Source organism: Chiloscyllium plagiosum, unplaced genomic scaffold (genome assembly GCF_037043375.1).
Source record: "Chiloscyllium plagiosum isolate Xiang-an unplaced genomic scaffold, Cpla_swu_hap1 HiC_scaffold_29, whole genome shotgun sequence".
NCBI classification, from domain to species: domain Eukaryota; kingdom Metazoa; phylum Chordata; class Chondrichthyes; order Orectolobiformes; family Hemiscylliidae; genus Chiloscyllium; species Chiloscyllium plagiosum.
Window position 1 is genome coordinate 19,274,209 of NW_028270167.1, and position 23,233 is coordinate 19,297,441.

The following is a 23,233-nucleotide window of genomic DNA, read 5'->3' on the forward strand; positions in this document are numbered from 1 at the left end:
AATTCCATAGCTGCTGAGGAGAAAAGAGTTCAATTACTTTCACATTATATCCAGAAAACAAAAGTACCTGTTCAAATATGTCAAACTCATCAGATCCCCACTGGGGTAAAAGGGAATCAATGTGACAAAATAAACATTTAAAAAAAGGTAAGAGCTCCAAAGGACATGGAAAGGTCAACCCAAGGCAAGCGTAGCCGAAACCTTCAACATTTTGTCTGCTTAAGGCATGCAAAATATACTGAAGTATACAGTTTGGTAACTTTATATAAATTGGTTGAGAGATGACTTAGCCCTGTCTATTACATGCTGCTTCTGCTGTTTAATATGTAAACAGTCCTGTGCTGTACCTTCACCAAGCTTTTCTGTATACTTGCTGCTGTTTCTTGCAAACCCGCTTGGGCTCTTCAATGATCCAGGATTGATCTCCAGGCTTGAGAATAGTGCCACAGTGGGGGACAGGCCAAAACATGAGATTAAATACAATTTTGCAGCTGCTTGTAGCCCACAGTGCCTTACGGATGTACAGTTTTGAGTGGCTAGATCTGTTCAATGCCTGTCTTACTTAGACACATAGCATGTTGGAGGATATCCATGCAATTTCAATGTTCAGAACTCATAGTGAAACTCCTTCCTGACTGTATGCCACTGTACCATCACCTCTGAGGTATCTAACCTGTTGTTAGGCAGGACATAATCAGCAATGATGTTGATGGCTTCTGGGACACAGTCATGCTCATGGAGTCATACTTTACTGAGAAGATAAGGCTGCTGTTTGACTAATCTTTGGGACAGCTCTTATGATTTTGATGCAATCCTCAGATGTTGCTAAGGATGGCATTTGAGGTTCATTAGGGCTGCGTTTTCTGTTGTCATTTAAAGTGCCTTGGTTGATGCCAGGTGCTCCACTAGTTTTCTTCCTTTTTCTTGAGGAGTTCTCATGGTTCTGATTGGCTTGCTTGGCCTTTTCAGAAAGGTGTTAAGAGTCATCCATTTTGCTGTTGGTCTGAAGTCACAGGTATGCCAAACCAGGTAAGGATGACAGATTTCCTTCCTTAAAGTGGACTGACTGATTATCAATCAGCTTGGCCACATTATGACACAGTTTCTGTGGGCTTTAGGTTTTGGTGAGATGTGAACCTTAAGCTTCTGGCTCAGAAGTAAGGGCATGTGAACTCCCATCAGGATTCTAATTCCCCAGGGTTGGTGGAAAAGGAGGGAAAGTGAAAGAAAGAGCTGTATACATTGTATTACTTGGCCTTGCTTTTGTTAGGTCCTTTCAGAACATTTTGCCTCAGAGATAAGAGATGCCTTATAAAGCAAACATCAAGTTTATTTTCTGCTGGTTTGTAGACTTTCTTTGATTGACTTTGCTGGTGCCTGGACAGACCCTGTGCTCTGAATTGACAATGTAATGTAGCACCATGTGTCTTAGTCAGTAGAAAAAGAACTAGTTAGGACCCCAAATTACAATGCAGTCAGCTTTCTTTTCCTCTTAGCAAGGACTTCAAGTAACTGGATTTCCAGTTTGTAGGTTCATTCTCTTTTAATGACTATAATCTAGTGGGCTGTACAATATCACATAGCCCTCAGGATATTAGCATTTCACAGGAAAGAACCATGATGTGAGGTTAGACTGAACACCATACTTCCCAAATGGTACTTTGTTCTGCCAGGCATAAACTTAGAAAGTGAAGGTTTAGCACAAAGCCCTGACACTTACAAATACAAACGACACTAGTTCTTTCAGCACTGATGAGTATTAGCAGGGTAGATAGGGAAGACTGTCAAAAAACACATAGGGTAATAATCTAGTTTCTCAAATTTAAAAAATATCAGTACTGGGCCAGATTGATAGCAGCTATGAAAATAACTGAGTGAGGACTATACATACTCATTGTTAGTAATTCAAAAATCAATTAAAACACATTCAGTTGAATTGCTTTATTTATCCTGCATTAATTGTGTCAGAACAGTGGCCAAAATGGACTATCAAATTTTAATTCCCATCATCGGATTGCTCTATCCACGATCTTTGTGGACTAAAATATATATATTTTTTAAATGGCTGCAGTGGCTATCTGACCACAAACTAAGCCAAGCTTCATGAAATCCATTTGGAATAAAAAAGCTGTCTACACTGAAATTAGAACATTTACATAAAGGCATCAAAACGCAAATGAATCAACCTCAAGACATTCACATCTCCTGTGTAAATTCACATGGACAATTCTTTCGCAATCTGAAGATAAAAGGCTCACCTGCGAGTTAGCCAGCTTGGAAAAATAAAATCAATGAAGGTGGACTCTGGAATACATACTGGATTATATTTCATATTGCCACTTTTGAGAAGAAACAAGGAACAATGATTTTTTGGTAAAAGCTGAACTGCCTGCTTGTTTTATCATTTCAGGATATAGTGAATACAGTGGTTAAAAACAAGGTGGGAAAACAATTGTTCACAGAATCACAAAGACATCAAGATATTTCATTGTAGTTGAGGATATGAATCAACATTAAAGAACTGTACTGAATCTAACACCAAAAGAACTCTCAGAAATTCTTGAACATGTAACCTTTATTTTTCCTGTCTGTAGCAGACACCCTCCCTTTTAAGCTTATTAGTTGTGTGTTTATATTTGATGCTGCAGTTTTATTTCATTTTCCCCCCATAATTGTTTTTTTTTTCACTCGAATAAACTCAGTCATTGCCCTCTTTATTTCCTAGCAAATCACATTTTAAATTAAAAGTGACAGCTGCATGCAAATCAAGTGAAACTCTCTGTTGTGACTAATCAAGAGGGATTTACGAAAGAGGGGAGCTTGATAACCCTACATGATCACAATAACTGAGTTAGCATCAATCACATAGATCCAAGCATTCAGTTTTACACTCCCTTCCATAGTCCATTTGGAATGTCATCTAACAATGGCATCCCTGCTTTAGTGAACTCCAGTAGGTTAAGGAACTTGGTTAGTGTAAAAACTCACAGACTTAAATGGATGCGTGAACTGAGACTTTTCCACAGGAAACTTGCCACTTGCTGCAATCTCAGAAAGGTAAGGACAGCAATGCCAGTGGTTGTGGAGGGGCCTGATAAGTTGAACTTCTCCGCATTTGGTTCTTTCCAGGCAGCATCTATTTCCAGCATCCCTCAGTGTGCCAATTCTTACTGTTGTATAAGGTGGGTCACTGATGCTCCCTTGTCAGAAGGGAGCCATCTACATTCAGTTTTCTTCTAGCCAGAGATACAAATTGATTATGTTGGTTTGCAGGCTATCCATGGTGCAAGGTACTCCAGACCCCCTGACAGATGTCTCCTCCTATTTTGATTGCAGATTGCAAATACATTGGATCTCTCACTCTACGGTGCACCTTGTTTTGTGTAGGTCTCAGTCTCTTTCTACAGACTGCTACAGTCTGCATTCACAATGCAGCTTTCCGTCAGGAGTGTTTGAGCTGGTATTAACTAGTTCAGGCCAGCTCTGAGCACTGCAGACAGTGCAGACCACCAGAGGTGGAGCCAACCATGTTTAGCTCCACTGGGTGTCAGACCCACGATATTAGCCCCCTGTTATCATGCCAATAATGGACAACATGGTTAGCACTGGCTCGATGTTAGAGTAATTTAAATGAACAGGCAGCATGAAGTTGGCATACTAACTGTATCACTATCAACGGGAATGTGAATTATAATCGCAAATTATTTTTCAGTTATCAAATTTAGCCCCAGTCTTGTTTGCTCTCTCAGAATTCAGAAAAATTAGCACGCCTGAATTATTTCAAGTTGGTGCTGTTATATTAAATGAAATAAAAAGGATCAACTTTCCATTCATTCCAGTTCTGCAAAGAAGCATTATTGATCACTAATATCTCAGACAATACTCAATATCATATTTCTGTCTTCACAACACTAACTCCCTGAAATACTTCAATTGTTCAACTAACATCATGAATGTTTCTAAGTATTGTTTCCAAGAATCAAATTAAGAACCAAAAGTAGAGACCTTTTAGCTTTGGTAAGAGTCACAATAGATTTCATGCAGCTCAATGGCACAATGGATTTGTAAATGTTCTGAAAGATACATTAGGAATTCATCCTTTTGTATGTGCCAAGAATACTTCATCAGAGATGCATAGCAATTTAGCAGAACAACCTAATCCATATGAACTTCAGGCAGATATGTTAATAATATGTCAGTGACAGTTTGCTTACTGTGCATGTTGGACAGTGAAATAAGGGATCAAAGACATCCTGCTGAGTAACGGCTACTGTGAACAGGTACCTTCTCACTATTGCTCAAACATGGTCAATTATTGGTTCTGAAAATTGCTCATTCTACCTTAGATAAACCTGGAAGGGTAACATATCTCAAAGTTTGAGCAACAGATGAGGATGACTGTTTCATACTGCTATGCAGTAGCAGCACGAATGTTTTTATGCCACTAACTGAATTCTGCCATCAAGCCAAAAATTATATTCTACCCATTACAGTCATGAGTAATGTGATAAATAAAACTTCATGCCAGTATAATGCTAAATATATTTACAAGGAGAAATTGAGGACTGTACATATAAGCATGAGTGCAGAGTGCAATACATAGATTCCTGTTCCTTGTAGACATAAAGAATCTACACACACACACCCACACACGCATATTTCTCATGGCAATGCTGTGATCAGTGAACAACTTGCTTGGTTTCAAATCGAAACAAAGTGTGGCAAGTTCACAGTCAGTCGTTAACTGCTGCATTCTATCCGGCAATGCATCCGGAGTTCACTTGCCAACCAATCAGCATCCTCCTCGCATACAGTACAAAACGTTGTTTTTTTCTCCCGTTATTGGTATTCTTGAAAGTTGTCCTGATGAGTGCAAAACAAAAAGCTTTCAACAATAAACTACTGATGCTGAGATCTGAAATAAAAGCAGATATTTTCTGGAGAAACTCTGCAGGTCTGGCAACATCTTTGGACAGAAAGCAGAGTTAATGTTTCACGTCCAGTCACCTTCTTCAACGTTCTTAAATTAACTCTGTCTTCTATCCACAGATGCCGCTAGACCTGCTGAGTTTCTAGAGCAGTTTTAGCTTTCAACAATACTCCAGTTTTGTGCACCTGAATAAGTAGGTCAATGCACTAACATTGAGATGCTGTACCAGAAAGACTGCAGACGAAAGGTTTGCATAAAATACTTTCCTTCATATACGGCTAAGCTTAAATTTATTCTTTGCTGGCTTTCACAGATGGAGTTTCCATCAATGCAATACCAAAACTATTTTGTACTTTTATTTGAAATACTTTCCTTTGTTCAGTCAAGCTGATCTAATCTCACTGCTAAAGTTGAGAGGTCTGGGCACTTAAGTGAATAAAACAAACTGTAATACACCAGTAAGTGGGTGGAGTAAGCACTGATCAGTGTTTTGCAGATCACTTTTATTCTTACTTTCAGCTTTTCTTATGTCACATGAAGTCACCACACTGCTGGTTGTGAAACCTCGATGTCACTATCATTTTCAATTTGGCAGGTGGATTCACAGACAGAGGCCCTTCTGTACCAAACTTCTTCATTTATCTGGGGCTAGGTGGTAGCGTACTGGAATAAAATATCACAGAACTTAACAACTTGAGTGAAAATCTATATTAACAAGTTGCAGCTGAACATCTAAACCACTAAAGAAATGGAGCGTTGCTCCAAAAGCTAGTGTGCTTCCAATTAAACCTGTTGGATTATAACCTGGTGTTGTGTGATTTTTAACGAAAGAAATGTTTTGGCTATTGAATAGGTAAACTAATAATGTATAAAAGAATTTACTAGAAATACAGAGTTGATGACTCTCCTCAGATTCAAAATAACAATGGTACTTTCCCTATACTAATTCTCAACATAAAATCAACATTTAAACAGATGCTCCTTTATCTTTCTATTTGTATGTCACATGGTCCTGCTGACAATGCCAATTATCTCAACGGGCTTCAGTCTGGCTGTTGTGTTAGTATTAAGCTGTAACTCCAAATTTCTTCAAAGATACCCTGAATAAAGAACATGACACTGTATTTCTTATAACGACACTTCAATTCAGAGTAATCATAACAGCACTTGCCCATATGAATAAGGCTGCTGAAGAGTCTGTAGAATGCTCTTCATTGATCAGATTGGAGCTCAAGTATTGTTCAGTTCCAAAAATATTGAATGATCTGTTCAATGAATACCAGTTGATGAACATGGACAGTAATCACTGTACACTTGACAATGCCTTCCTGAATGATGCATCGTCTGTGTCTTTTAGTATGTACATCAGCCACTTTGGAATTCACAACAGATAAATGTAACCTAATGTATACTTTGGGAAAGGAAATTCTATAAAATTGACGATTGAAGATAATTGTTATTTCTGTTCACAATACAAAAACACATTTTTCAACTTGGCCTCATCAGGGCAATTCATAGCAATACCAATGTAAGGGGAAACCAAACTCTGTACTGTATGACAAAAGAGTCCTGATTGATTGACAATAAGCTCTGCTTTGTAGACATCATGCAGAATGCACCAGTTAATAATGACTGACAGTGAACAGACAGATTTTGTTTAAACGTGGTGGGCTGATTCTTGTCAAGACTGACATCTACTTTGTTGAGTTGAAACGGATTTTTATTTCCGCAGTGCATAGCTTCCAGTTACTGGACATAATCTGAAGCTCCAAGTCTTGATGTGCTCATCTGTGATAAACTGAATCTCAGGCTCTTATCTCAGACTATTAGACATTGGCATTGCTGCCTCCACTAGTGAAACAAGATTAAGGACCACAACTCTTGAAAATCACTGATTATGGATTTATATTTTGCAAACTGGAAGTAATGTTTATACCAAATTATATTGGTACAGAGCTTTTAATTCATAATTAAACCTGCCAACTACATGGTTAATAGCATGGGCAGGATGTGTGAGGAAACAAATGATCCTTAGTGCTTTAGGTATCTGGGTACAGTACATCCAAATCTTTGGGTTTTAAATACCCTCAATTTAAATCTCAATTGACAGGTTTTTATATTAGATCACATGATATTAAATGCACAGTAAGCTACAGTTGCAACTTGCAAGTGGTGTCCGAAATATTTAATATTAAGAAATTAGCTCAGGAGAACAATGTAGTTCACCATGCAAACTAAGCAGATTGCACAATGTGTGTAGGTGACTTTTCCACTTTGGAAGACGAGGATACCAGTACAAACCCTTGTCGTGCTACTTACAATGTTTGTAGCAAGATCGAACTCTAATGGTGGAAGATAATGTTCCATTGTGAACAGTGATCAAAGTAATCCCCTACCTACATACTCATCAAAGATGAAATGAATTTGAGAATCTTAACTGATGCTGTCAGGAATTGGCTTTACTATCTCCACTAATGAAAAGAAATCAGCTGGAGTACAAGGCCTACACAGATCACTGAGCCCAGATTCAGATCCGTTACAGTTGATCAATTCTAATTATGAAGTGCCCTGTTAGTAAGCATTGAAGTTACTGACCAGAAACTGGATATAGTTACCCGTTCAGTCTTGAAATTCTGGGAAATGTGATGGAGCTTTGTTCAGGTTATTTTCTTATTTGGACATTGTACAGTACAACCTGATAGTGAGGTGCCTTCGAGACCACTGACAAGCTTGCTACATCATTTCAGAGGGAAGGTAAGAGTTACCCATATTTCTGCCAATCTGGAGTCACATATAGGTCAGACCTGAGAAGATGGGGGGAGAGGTATTTGTTTTCCTACAGATCATTAAAATAGATAGTGGGTTTTCAATTAAAATTTGGACTGACACCTTAATTATTGCAGATACTAGCTATTATTTAGATTTAAGCAACTAACAGATTTTAAATTCCATATCTTATACTGGGACTCAAACTCATTAGTGCAAACACCAGCAGTTGAAGATTGAAACCTATGAAGGTGTCTGGTTTCCAGACAGAAACATTGCGGAGTAGGGACAGCACACTTTATCATTTGAACATAATAGCTGTGATATGAATTCATCCTTAGACGTACTGTAGACTTTGCACTCTGGATAATCTGAATTCATCAGCAGAGACAGTGATACCAACTTCTAGCAATATTGGAAAAGATCTTCAAATTCAATTCATCATCGATGCATATCAGTTGCTTTGATCACGCAACAAACAATGTTTGTTTGTACACTATGCTACCATTTCCCCAAATCAGTCAGTTTTCATGCGAAGGGTATTTTGCTTAGTTTTGGAAATTTCTAAATGTTGAGAGAATGTTGAGCTATTTCGGTTAATGTATGCAATACAGTTAGAATTATCCAACTGTACTCAAGCAAACCACTGGGAAAACCAGCAGCTACCTAAAATTCAAGATTCTTGGCAAAATGAATGAACCTGCCAGCTATCCAGAACAGTTCATCAGTAACATAATGAATGAAGGGGGATGCAGCACTCTGATTAATGCTAGCAAAATCACCACTTGCATCTGGAATAACTCATAATCAGCAAACTGAACGTTGCAGTCAATTTCATACCCATGGGCAGAACATGTGGAAGCACTAATGGCCCCATCAGTCACAATCAAATTGACTCACTACTATGATATCCCAGGTGAGCCTGAAGCATGCTACTGCAATCCATCCTAAAAATTCAATCCTATCTGTTATCTCCTTCATCTGATGATAACAGGCCAGATTTTTTGCAGAGTCAGGTCGACTCCAAAAGGCCGTTGAAAATTGTGGACTGGTCTTGTTTGTGGGATAGCAGTCATCATTTCTGGATTCCGCAGTTTGCCCCACTGCAGTACAAGGGGGCAGGTAGCAAGTCCACCCTCCTGACATGGCTAGTTCTACTAAAGGGGGAAATAGACACCCAATATCCCCCACTTCCCTGTATCTTCCATGTAGTTGGGTCAACTTCTCTTTAATGGCACCTCCGAGAAACTGGATGACATAGTGTGAATTTGGAAAGAGATTTAAAATGTCTTATCCATGCCACCACTGCGCCTTCACATCTCCAATGCCTTCCATACCCCCATATCAGCTCTATGTCTACTCACTTAATATGAAAAAGCAACAAGCTATATCATAACAATGTTAAGACTCAAAATGCACTTTTAAAATATGAAAAAATATACTTTGAAAACAACTGCTGCTCTCTAGATGGCATAATGGTGTCAATTATAGCATCAATGCAAAAAAAAATTTGATTTCATCTCACACTGCATCTTGCCCAAGTAAACATAACAGACATTAACAAGTTTAAAGAAAGCATAATGCATTTAATCTCAAAAAGCTGTTAAATCAATCAAAGCAAATACTGCCTGTTGAGAAGACCCCTTTTGAGATGATCCATCAGTGAGCCCTGGAGTTCAGCCAAGCTTTCATGATGAGACCATCTGTAGAAACAGATGTCCTGCCATCTATTTCTGTGGATTTGGTTCACAGATGGAAAGCTTGAGCAACAGTATCTCATCTGGCACTTTAAAGCGTCTGACTCAACAGTGGGTTCAACAATTTCAGACCATAACTCTGGCACCAATTTTGTATTTTTTTTGCTGCTTCATTTTATTCCCATGTTTTCTTCCTTGTTTTTGTTAGGTATTTGATATTCAGCCTCTTGCACCTGAAATGGGGCACATCTTTTGTTTTTTCACATCACCTAATACTCTTTAGCTTTTGTACCATGAAACATTTTGTTATTTAATTTCTCCTTTCCTATACCCACTTTATCACTGTTTATTTTTCTTCCTCCCTGCTTTCATTTGCTGAAATCCAATTTCATGTCTATCTTTCCCTCAGTTCTGATGAAAGGTCTTAAGCATGAACCATATTTCCCCATCAATGCTGCCTGACCTGTCAAATATATCCAATAGATGTTACACTTTTATGTCATTTCATTTATCTTCCCATGTTAGGAAAACACAATGCCAACATTCAGAAAACAGCTCTCTAACATCCTTTGGCTTCATAACTTTGTTGTCATCTGATGAAATGCATAAGGGATATACTACTTATGTCTGACTTTTTATGTTTTGTAAACTTGATGGTTTTTAAAGCCCCATCAAAAGTTGGACAGGAACAACTTCACACAGTTTGTTGCTTGGTAGTATGAGATTTGCTGAAAAAAAAGACAGTTAGTTGAAGCTTTTCATTTGGGAGAGTTTGCAAGAATACAATCTTCAGGAAAAAAAATGCACTTTTCCACTTAAATGCACTTGGCTCCATAACAGGTTTTTTCTGGTACAGTTCCACCTATTTTCAGCTGTTAGCTATCTATCTAAAATTAAATGAATATCAAGAAAATTCGCAGTGAATTTGCTACCAATGTTGTATTGCTTGAATATAATTGAATAAACCTTTTTGAATCGTCCAAGTTATCAATGCAAAGACTGAACTCAGCAAAGTCTTAGACTTTTTCCAAGTGAATGATTTTTTATGAATGTGATCCGTTACTGTTGCTCACTTTTAAGATAGTTTTTTTCAAACCCTCTCTGACACTTTTCATTTCCCTTTGAATGTCTCTTTAATAAATCATCACTTCTATTCAATGTCAGTAAGTATTTCAAATGATGCTCTATCAATATAATTTGCTTTTTGCATCAGTGCTTCCAGCACAGAGTTCTAACCCATGTCAGTGATATTGACATCTACCTTGTGTGTTTACATAGAAATACCTACATTAGGATGACATTGTCAAACTTGGCCAATCCCTTAATTCTATTCCTTTCTGAATAGAACTAATCACCTTTGGAGGCAGAACTGGGTACTGCAGATGCTGGAGATTAGAGTCAAGATTAGAGTGGTGCTGGAAAAGCACAGCAGGTTAGGCAGCATCCGAGGAGCAGGAAATCGACGTATGGGGCAAAAGTCCGAAGTTTCGGATTCCTGATGAAGGGCTTTTGCCCGAAATGTCAATTTTCCTGCTCCTCGGATGCTGCCTGACCTGCTGTGCTTTTCCTAAGCACCTTTGCGTCCATGCATAATGTGAAAATTTTAGAGACCACAGTTGAAATAGCTGAGGCAAGATTTGGAGAAGGATGGAGGAAAATACGCATCACACTGAACTAAAAGATCACTTTTCATCAAATAAATTTTCAAACAAACATCACATGACTCACTGAGCAGCATAAATAAAGAACACTAAGCAATGTCACTGACGAAAATAACTTGCCTTATATTTCTGCTAAACATCTTACTGTTAATCAATTTAAAAAAAAGTTAATTTTAATGTCATATCATCCTATGTAATACCTTTATTCAAACAAAATGCTCTGCATAGTTTGAAACCTCAGTTTACAAGGTTACATTTGCATTTTTCTGTAACAGATCTGGTAAGAGGGAGACATTCATAGTTGCTATTTGTTAATTCAGCCAATTAAGTAGTAAATTCAAGTAAATTATGAACATACATCTACTTCAGTAGTTCAAATTCTTATATTAACAGTTCTATGGATAGAAATTTATTTCAATCTGTTTAATGCTTTTTTCTTTTCAATACATGAACATATTTCCTTGTTTAAATAGTAAAGATGCAATGCAACATTAAACACTAAATACATTACGTCTTGCAATACATACAAATTGATATATATTGTTTGTACTGCAATAGACCAATTCAGTGTTCTGATGGGCAACTTAGAATTGTACGGTGCCGCATTTTAAAAGGAAGCTATTTTCTGTCCAAAATTTCATATCAATCTCCACATGAATAAGAAAATCAAGCATTACTCACAGGAATACACATTGCAATACACTATAAAATAATTCCCTGTAACGGCAGGAGTTGCAGAGTCAGACGAGTAGACAATGAGTTATCAAATTATAATTCACATCAGAATGGTTAATAATGCATTGACATTGAAGGAAGGACAAATCTGGATTTTAAAAAATCACCACATAACCAATGTAATGAGTTAAAATTCAAAAGCAGGTAAGTATGACATAATAAGCCCCAGAGTTCATAACATACACAAAACATGAGCTTATCATACATATTTATGTTACCTCAAATGATGCTCAAATTCAATTCTTATCATCCTGCAAATTAAAACCACTACTAACTCTCTTCTTTACCACCCCCCTCTACCCCACCCCACAATGTCCCATTACATTTGTATCTTTATGGGTAAAGTTTTTTTAGATTACTTACAGTGTGGAAACAGGCCCTTCGGCCCAACAAGTCCACACCGACCCGCCGAAGCGTAACCCACCCAGACCCATTCCCCTACATTTACCCCTTCACCTAACACTACGGGCAATTTAGCATGGCCAATTTGCCTAACCTGCACATTTTTTGGATTGTAGGAGGAAACCGGAGCACCCGGAGGAAACCCACGCAGACACGGGGAGAACGTGCAAACTCCACACAGTCGCCTGAGGCGGGAATTGAACCCGGGTCTCTGGCGCTGGGAGGCAACAGTGCTAACCACTGTGGGCGGCACAGTAATCTAATCTAATCTAAGTAATCTAATCTAAAAAAAATTTGTATCTTTATGGTAAGGTTGAAGGAATGAAGAAAGCCAGGATGACCCTTGCTATAACCATCAATGCATGTCTTTTTAAGCAACAGTTCAGTATTATTTGACAAAATATGTACAGAATAAGTAAAAAATGGCATTCAAGGAATGCAGTAAACACAGAAACGCTTAAACAAGGAAGAGGAGAAGGTCGGTTAGTCTTTCAAGTCTGCTCCGCCGTACCGACCAGTACCCTTCCACTGACACCCTCCTTCGACTGACTGAACTGGTCCTCACCCTGAACAACTTCTCTTTCCAATCCTCCCACTTCCTCCAAACGAAAGGAGTAGCCATGGGCACCCGCATGGGCCCCAGCTATGCCTGCCTCTTCGTAGGATATGTGGAACAATCCATCTTCCGCAACTACACTGGCCCCACCCCCCACCTTTTCCTCTGCTACATCGATGACTGTATCAGCGCCGCCTCGTGCTCCCACGAGGAGGTGGAACAGTTCATCCACTTCACCAACACCTTCCACCCCGACCTCAAATTCACCTGGACAGTCTCAGATTCCTCCCTCTCCTTCCTCGACCTTTCTATTTCCATCTCAGGCGACCGGATCAACACGGACATCTACTACAAACCGACCGACTCCCACAGCTACCTGGACTACACCTCCTCCCATCCTGCCCCCTGCAAAAACGCCATCCCATTCTCCCAATTCCTTCGACTCCGCCGCATCTGCTCCCAGGAGGACCAGTTCCAAAAACGCACATCCCAGATGGCCTCCTTCTTCAAGGACCGCAATTTCCCCCCCGACGTGATCGACGATGCCCTCCACCGCATCTCTTCCACTTCCCGATCCTCCGCCCTTGAACCCCACCCCTCCAACCGCCACCAGGACAGAACCCCACTGGTCCTCACCTACCACCCCACTAACCTCCATGTACAGCGCATCATCCGCCGTCATTTCCGCCACCTCCAAACGGACCCCACCACCAAGGATATATTTCCCTCCCCTCCCCTATCAGCATTCCGTAAAGACCACTCCCTCCGTGACTCCCTCGTCAGATCCACACCCCCCACCAACCCAACCTCCACTCCCGGCACCTTCCCCTGCAACCGCAGGAGGTGCAAGACTTGCGCCCACACCTCCCCCCTCACCTCCCTCCAAGGCCCCAAAGGAAACTTCCATATCCGCCACAGATTCACCTGTACCTCCACACATATCATCTATTGCATCCTCTGTACCCGATGTGGCCTCCTCTATATTGGGGAGACAGGCCGCCTACTTGCGGAGCGTTTCAGAGAACACCTCTGGGACACCCGGACCAACCAACCCAACCACCCTGTAGCTCAACATTTCAATTCCCCCTCCCACTCCACCAAGGATATGCAGGTCTTTGGACTCCTCCATCGTCAGACCACAGCGAAACGACGGTTGGAGGAAGAACGCCTCATCTTCCGGCTAGGAACCCTCCAACCACAAGGGATGAACTCGGATTTCACCAGTTTCCTCATTTCCCCTCCCCCCAGCCTGTCTCAGTCAAATCCATCAAATTCAGCACCGCCTCCCTAACCTGCAATCTTCTTCCCGACCTCTCCGCCCCCACCCCAATCTGTCCTATCACCCTCACCTTGACCTTTTTCCACCTATCACATTTCTGACGCCCCTCCCCCAAGTCCCTCCTCCCTATCTTTTATCTTAGCCTGCTGGACAAACTTTCCTCATTCCTGAAGAAGGGCTAATGCCCGAAACGTCGATTCTCCTGTTCCCTAGATGCTGCCTGACCTGCTGCGCTTCTCCAGCAACACATTTCCTGCTCTGCCATTCAGTATGATCATGACTGATCCTCTAATCCAATGCCACATTCCCACTTTCTTCTCATACCGACTGATACCTTTAAAAGTGAAAGAATTATCTCTCTCATTCTTGTATTGTGTCAGTGACTTGGCCTCCACATCCTTCTGTGGTAGACAATTCAGCAAGTTCATTACTCTTCAAGTGAGTATATTTTTCCTCATCTCAGTCCTGGATTGCCAACTGTATACCCTGAGACTATGTCCTTTGGTTCCAGACTCCACAACCAAGGTAAATATTTTCACTGCATCTAGTCTGTCTGGCACTGTTAGGACTTTGTATCTTTCAATCAGATGCCCTCTTATCCTTCTAAACTCTCGTGAATACAGGCCTAGTCAAATCAACCTCTTCTCCATCTCTGGTATTAACCTAGTGGACTGTTGCTGCACTCTCCATACCACAAGTATATCCTCTCTTATGTAGGAAAGCCAAAACTGCATGCAATACTCCAGGTCTGGTCTCACCAAGGCCCTATATAACTGCTGTAAAACATCCTTACTTTGAACTCAAGTCCTCATGCATTGAAGGCCAATATATCATTTGCCCTCCTCATTGCTTGTTGCAACTCCTGTCTACTTTCATTGACTGGTATACAAGGACAGCCATATCCCTTTCTACATCCATCCTTCACAAAATATTATTATTTCAAGAATACCGTTCCTGTTTTTCACTCTGAAGCATACAACTTCACATTTAGCCACAATGCACTGCATCTGCCATGTGTTTGTCCACTCACTCAACATGGCTGTATTGCCTTGAAGCCTGTTACATCTGCCTCAACTCTCAAACCTGCCCATCAACCTTAGCAAACCTGAAAATGTTGCATTCAGTTTCCTCAGCCAGGTAATTTTGAATATCGTGCAGAGCTAGGGCCCAAACATGGATCCTTTTGAAACACCAATAGTCACTGCTACCTCTCAGAAAAAGATCTATTTCTCCCATTTCCTATGTATTGATTAATAGTTGAACCACGCCAATATACCATACGCTATCCCATGTACCTTAAATTTGCTCATTAACATCTTATGCAGGACCCTAATGAAAGCCTTCTGAAAATCCAAATACATCATATTCACTGGTACTCCCTTATCTATGCTAATAGTTGCATCTTCAAAAAACTCCAGTTGATCTGTTAAGCATGATGAGCTCTTCATAAACCATGCAATTTCACAAAGGTCAAACTGTTGATAGCTTGAAGCTTGTTGAAGCAGTAAATTTGAATACATTCTACTAATACCTGATTAAATGTCTTAACTTATTCCCAAAAATTAAGCTGCAGTAGGTAAAAATATTGCAGTGTTAAATGATTCATGCTGTCACCACAAGAAAACTGTCCAAATTGCCTTCACACTTGACACTCCAAATATCAGCTCAATGCATTTTAAGGCAGTGTAACAAACTGCTGTAGCAAGAAACCATATAATAGAATGATAGCATTCCTTGATAACGATTAGTACATGTTTCCGTAACCTTGGACACATCACTGCAGAGGATGCTGCATAGGCTCTACATCTATGAATGCTAGAAAACAGATCAGTGATCCAATTACTCTCCCTTGCTCTCAGACATCCACCATATAGTAGCTATTTATACAGAAAACTTAACACAATCTTAAGAACACTATCTGGACTGTCCTTACAGCTGGCAAGAGATGCATACTACCCAGGGGACTCTGAATTACTTATCTAACTTGATCTTTAAAAGTACCATGCAAATTTGCTTAGTATATTATCATATCATATCAATACTACTGAAGAGTGATGATATATCATTTTTACATAATACGGCATAACTTGCAGGAAATAATGCTAAACAAACCAATAATCTGACAGAATAAAACTATTAGCAAACTGTGTTTTATATGGTTGGTTAATGATTTACAAACCATACTTTTATTGTATATAGTAAATAAACACACCTTTCATATACATGTGTCACCACAAAGCTGAGACAGATAAAGTAAATTGGTCTGAATTAAATTTGCTTATCTAAATAATTTGCATATGCTTTTAAAAAGTAATCAAATGCAAACATTTAAAGTGAAAAGCTTCAAAATTAAATCAGAATGGTCTTTGCTTTAATAAACATACAGTCCCATCAGAAATAGATCACATGATTTCAATATCCTCTAAAATTATATATAAGGCATCTAGCATTGGCCTCTCACAGTTTCTTTTAAATGTGAACATGCACCTGAAATCTTAAACTTTCAACTTTGTACACGCTCTCCATTAATAATCACTTCTCCATGATAATATATATCAAAAGGGTTAGTTTGGTTAAATTTTAGTGACTATTTTATAAATTGGCTCTCTGTGCTAGTGCTTGTTAAGAGTTAGAGAGTTTGGCTACAGATAAGTAGCCATACCTTTCGAGTCACGGGTCGTGTCCATGAAGCCTGGAGAAAACAAACATGAGACACAAATACTTTAGATATGTTAGTAATGAACATGCACAGTCAGCTTACATTTAAAGATGCTTTGTGCAGGTAACAATATCTAGAAGGGATACGCAAATACAGTGGAATCTTATTACTTAAAAAAAGGGGACAACTCCTCACCATAAAGTTTTTTTCCCCATGGTCTTGGCGGTATTTCCATTAAGATCAGTAAAGATGCCCAAACCTTGGAAGATAAATAGCGTGTGCAAAAACCACGCTTAGCAGTGGAAGTTTATTTAACATAGGAAATTCAGATGTTTTTCTAAATAAGTATAGGATTTTACAACTTTTTTTAAAGTGAGAAACTAAGCTGCTTCTATAACTGTTATATTTTGTCTGATATGAACTTCATTTCTTAGCGTCTTTGTAATGCTATGCAGTGGATGGTCATGTGACTTGGGAGCAGCACCATTAGGAAAAACCATGTGGACCTGTCAAGAAATGGATTGACATTAGTGGATAATAGAGACTTTACTGATATTTATTTCCGGATATGCTGGGAATATTGGGAATGCATTAATGGGTTTCCGCAATCAGTGAAATATTGTTTATTTCCAGGCGTATCACAGCCACCTTCTGAGGAATGGGATTGGGTGAACATAGTACTAGGATCATGGGTACTAGAGATACCATTCTGAAAAGGCAGAGGTTTGGGATTTTGTTTTTATATATAACATTTATACGCTTTCAGTGTCCAAACTTAATATGGAGTAATGTTGGAGATCTAATGAGCCAATCACACAGTACTTCCTACCGAAATCGCAGCATTCTGTGAATCGTGGGAATTTGTAAGGTTTAGATTTCCTAAGCTGCAATATTTGCCATTGATTTTTTGGCTTCCTGATTTGCATATGATTTACACATGATGCAAAATGCATTTTGAAAAAAGAAGAGTCGGCTAGAAGCCAAAAGATCCACAAAGTATCCTGCTGTTCATCATCATCAAAAAAGGCAAAGAAAATATTTCTGCTAACATGTTAACCTGGTGTTATGCTCTGGGTGAAGGTGCTGTGATAACTCCAACCATTTTTGTCCCATTGGTATCAGCAGAAGAGTTAAAAGCAGACTAGGTGGAACCTTGCTCATGGTCAGAGTTTCAAATTGGTTGGGCTCATTTAAATGACACCATACAGATGATTGTGGATGAGCAAATTGAATCACACATGGCACGCCAAACTAAAGCTTGAATCTTTTCTATCTGGAACAACAGGATTAAAATAGCTGTTTCCACCAGCTGATTTAATTTCAATACTGCTGGCAGATAATCTGCTTTCACCCACTCTAGAGAAGGCCAGATGAGATACTTCCACTGGGCTAATTCATGGAACATAATAAACAAGCTATTTAAATCGTTGCAATCTCAGCAATTTGAAAAGAAATGGGAAAAGCAATTCTTAATGGACTAATACCTAGCAACTCACCCATGTGCCCATCAAAATAGCAGATGAAGACTGTTACCTTTTATGGCAATACAACCAAGTGTCACTTGCCAATGCATAAATAAGGAGGGGTAATGTTCATTAAAGTGGAGGTGATGCAATTTAGACAGGGTGTATAATAGGTAGCTAACCCCAAGCAGCCAGGTAGCCATTCCAACTCCAAATGAAAAATATCCTTGTCCCCATAGATTATCTGAATTTGGAAGGCGGTGATTCAATCCCTTCATGAGGAACATTTACTGTTAAAATGTATGTGAAGTAAAAAAATGCTGTATTGTAGATGCTCACCGCACTGGAATGGTGCAGAGCCTCTCCCTGCTGAAGTGTACAATTCCCATTAAGTGTTTCTATCACTGTGGTATATCAGGATGAAGATTCAAAAGCTGATAAAACAGTTGGTGTTTTTAGAAAAACTGGCAGCATTTGATACAATTTAGCAGATTGTGGAAATATCACAGGAATGCGGAGCATTGAAATAAGCCACTTCTGAATGAGCAATTCCGTTAGTGGCAATGAAACAATATACCAGCCGATCACAATACAGCCAGAATAATGAGTCTTTAATGCTTCTCAAGCAGCTAACCAGCCAGGCAAACACTATAAATGTCAAAAAAAAAACTTTGTTCATCAAACTGTTGGATTCCTGTGTAGCAAATTCCAATTGGCCCACAAAGCTCTGCTTATGTTGATCCTGAAAAGTAACAGCCCGGATATTTCTACTCCAGAAAGGACAGAGGAATCATGGCTTTGACACTGACGGGAGACTTGGCAACCAAGCTTTATTTTAATTATATTTTAATTTTTAAGCTGCCTCATTAACCAGTTAGCAAACTGTCTTCCATTTGAACTGAAGTTAGTGATAGGTTTAGGAAGTAAGTACTTGGACAAGCACCTGAGGTATTGTGACTACAGGCTAAGTGCCTAATGCGTGAAAATAGGATTAGTATAGGCAGTTATATATACTTAGTAGTACAGACTCAATGGACTGAAGGGCCTTTCCTGTACTCGATGATTCCATGCAAATTAAGAGACAACAGCACGTTGCTTGAAAAGTTATTCAATTTTTGTAATCCCGGTTAATGATTCCAAGTCATACGAAAACTAAAGAAAGGAACAGGAATAGACCATATTGCTCCTCAAACATGTTCTGCCATTTAGTATGATCACAGCTGAATACATGTATTAACTCCATTCTGAAGGAGGGGCACTGGACCCAAAATGTTAACTTTGCTTTCTCTCCACAGATGCTGCCAGACCTGCTGAGTTTTCCCAACAATTTCTGTCTTTGAGTCTGATTTCCAGAGCTGAACAGATACTTGGTTTGTTTTTTGTTTGTTTAGTGTTTAACTCCATTTTCCTGTGCTTTTTTTTCAGAAGCCTTGACGTAATGAGCAAAACCCTAATAATCCCAATCTTGAATACACTCAAGTACAGAGCATGCACACACTTGACGGTAATCTGAGACCACGGCTTCTGGTTCTAAGTTTGCCCTGGGCTGAAAACCCATCTCTTGGCATCAAGCCTTTTTAATGAAACAACCACTCATTCTAAACCCTAGAGGATATAGGGCCATTCCACTCTCATTTCTTCAGAAAACACTATCATGAAACCTGCCAAACATGGACCATCTGTTTTGACTTTCATCATCAGATTTTAAGATGTCAGACTTATGGACTGAAATTATTTTAAATGGGAAAAACACCAGCTTAAAACTTTTTAGTGATCAACTGACCATAGGCTGAGCTAGGCTCTGGAAAACCAATGTGGGATAAACAACATTGACTGACCTGAAATCAAGACTTTTCCTCGATATAGATTGAAGCTAGTCAGGCCTGAAGAAACTCACATTTCCTATTTTAGACGTATATCTGTACCATCAGTTTCACATATTGGAGACAAATGGACTTGCCAATAATGATCTAGTTCAGAAACAATAAGTCCAAACAAGCAAATACATGAGTTAGATGTTTTTTTAACTGCTTTGGCAGAGTGGAGGAGATAGATTTTTAATAGAACTGAAAGAATCGTCTTTGTGTCTAACCTTGCTCAGGAAAGACTCAACAGCTGCTGTCAAAACAAACTGGAGAAACATCCAAATGTAGACAACTCAAGAACAATAGTGGCTATGTCTTTAGCTACTGATCAAGGATATCCCTATCCAATCACCATCTCAGGTCAACATCTTATACCTTCGGGATACCCAAATGACTTTAAACTGCTTGTTCTAGTACCTTCTCATTTGTGTTGGGCACTATTTTGTGCTTATGTCCGTGTGCATTTGATGTTTTGTCTTCATTAATTTTCCTCAGAGTTTGCGAGTAATAAAATTCCTCTTCCATATTATTCATGGTGTGCTACTTAACTACATTTTAATTAGAATGAGGTATAGCTGCACACAAAAAAGATCATTAAAGTTTTATTGCAGTCAACTGAGGAGGCTGAAAAACATGAACAAATTCACCTCATTGTAACAACTGTCATCCAAGAATCAATCAAGTACCCCTTCACTGCACCTCCTTTAAAGGCAATCTTCTTTTTTTTATTCTTCTTCAGGTAAAAATGTATAACATACGTGTCACTCGAGGTGCTACAGTATTCACCAAACCCTGTACAATTGGAGTTAGGCTCCTGTACTTCTATACTTCAACTCTCTTGCAACAAAAACTAATGTACTGTGACATTCTAACAGCTTGTGGTATTTGCATGTTAACCTTCCGTGATTTGTGTGTTTGTATGTTAGCTCGTGATGTCTGTGCTGGAATATCTAAATCCTAACATTTAATAAGTTTGCACCTGTTGAAAAGAAAATTACTCAACCATCCTTGTTAACTAAATGGATAGTTTCACAATCACCCCCACCCTTCTGCATATGCTAACTACCTGCTCAATTACTGAACTGGGCAACTATGTTTGCAAATCCTTTACATTCCCCTCACAGTTTACTTTGCCACCTCGCTCTGTATCATCAACAAACCTACACTCAGTTCCTTTTAAGTCAGACATTGACACGTTTTATATGGAGTTGAGACTTCAGGTTTGATTATTAGAGTGCCCCAAAATCTTAAACTTTAACCCTCTCTAAAATAAAGTTGCATATAGTGAATATCAGGTGCAAAAATACTAAGCAGTCGAGCAGAGAGAGAGACTTAATTCACAAGTCTCAACTTTTTCACCCATTTTCTCAGCTATCCACTTAACCAAAGAAGTCCACCCCCTGATTCTCGATTGACTTCAGTAAAATTTATTGGCACCACTAACTGGTTTGTAGCTGTGTCTGAATTATACAATCAGTATTACTTATGTATTTAAAAATTAAAAGATCTCTGATTGACAAATTGAATTAAACTTTAATCCTCAACCTTGAGGTTTGAAACCCAATTATACAAAGGATTCCTCGAGAAAATCTTATCAGCAGATTCAGTGATGCTGAAGAAGATAAGACCATAAGGCATAGGAGTGGAAGTAAGGCCATTCAGCCCATCGAGTCTACTTCGCCATTCAATCATGGCTGATGGGCATTTCAACACCACTTACCCGCACTCTCCCCATATCCCTTAATTCCTTGCGAGATCAAGAATTTATCAATCGTTGCCTTGAAGACATTTAACGTTCCGGCCTACACTGCACTCCATGGCAATGAATTCCACTCTCTGGGTGAAGAAACAATTCCTCATTTCTGTTTTAAATTGACTCCCTCTAATTCTAAGGCTGTGCCCACGGGTCCTAGTATCCTTGCCTGATGGAAACAAATTCCCAGCGTCTAACCTTTCTAAGCCATGCATTATCTTGTAAGTTTCTATTAGATCTCCCCTCAATCTTCTCAACTCTAATGAATATAATCCCAGGATTCTCAGCCGTTCATCGTATGTTAGGCCTACTATTCCAGGGATCATCCATGTGAATCTCCACTGGACATGCTCCAGTGCCAGTATGTCCTTCCTGAGGTGTGGGGCCCAAAATTGGACACAGTATTCTAAATGAGGTTTAACCAGAACTTTATAAAGTCTCAGTGGCACATCGCTGCTTTTACATTCCAACCCTCTTGAGATAAATGACAATATTACATTTGCTTTCTTAATCATGGCCTCAACCTGAAAGTCAACCTTTAGAGAATCCTGGACTAGCACTCTCAGATCCCTTTGTACTTTGGCTTTCTGAATTTTCTCACCGTTTAGAAAATAGCCCATGCCTATACTCTTTTTTTCCAAAGTGCAAGACCTCGCATTTTTTCACATTGAATTTCATCAGCCATTTCTTGGACCACTCTCCTAAACTGTCTAAATTTTTCTGCAACCTCCCCACCTCCTCAGAACTACCTGCCTGTCCACTTAACTTCGTATCATTGGCGAACTTCGCCAAAATGCCCCCAGTCCCTTCATCCAGATCATTAATATGTAAAGTGAACAGCTGCAGCCCCAACACTGAACCCTGCGGGATACCACTTGTCACCGGCTGCCATTCCGAAAAAGAATCTTTTATCCTAACTCTCTGCCTTCTGTCAGACAGCCGATCCTCAATCCATGCCAGTAGCTCACCTTGAACACCATGGGCCTCAGCAGCCTCCCATGAGGCACTTTATCAAAGGCCTTTTGTAAGTCTAGATAGATAACATCACTGGGTTTCTCTGGTTTAACCTGCTTGTTACCTCTTCATGACCTCTCCTTACAAAATCCATGCTGATTTGTTCTAATCCGACCCTGCACTTCCAAGAATTTAGAAATCTCAGCCTTAACGATGGATTTTAGAATTTTACCTACAACCGAGGTTAGGCTAATCGGCCTATAATTTTCCATCTTTTGTCTTGATCCTTTCTTGAACAAGGGGGTTATCACAGCGATTTTCGAATCATCTGGGACTCTCCCTGACTCCAGTGATTTTTGAAAGATTACAACCACTGCCTCTGTTATTTCTTCAGCCACCTCTCTCAAAACTCTAGATGTAGCCCACTGGGGCCAAGAGATTTATCAAGATGGTGGACATAAAACTCTGCCAGCATCTAAAACATTGCTATTTTGGGGAGTGAGGCCTGGATTT

General features: G+C 39.5%; 1 protein-coding gene across 12 annotated transcripts in view; it reads right to left on the reverse strand.

Moving 5' to 3' along the window:
* The window catches only part of ncam1a (neural cell adhesion molecule 1a), a 511,684-nt gene that overhangs the window by 143,806 nt on the left and 344,645 nt on the right, over positions 1-23,233 (reverse strand). For 8 of the 12 annotated variants that reach the window (XM_043676728.2, XM_043676727.2, XM_043676724.2 and 5 more), the window contains exon 9: positions 16,689-16,718. The exons of the other annotated variants lie outside the window; for them this stretch is intronic. In XM_043676728.2, coding sequence (XP_043532663.1) covers positions 16,689-16,718 — 30 coding nt within the window. The remainder of the gene's footprint in view (positions 1-16,688; positions 16,719-23,233) is intronic. 12 annotated transcript variants of the gene reach the window in all.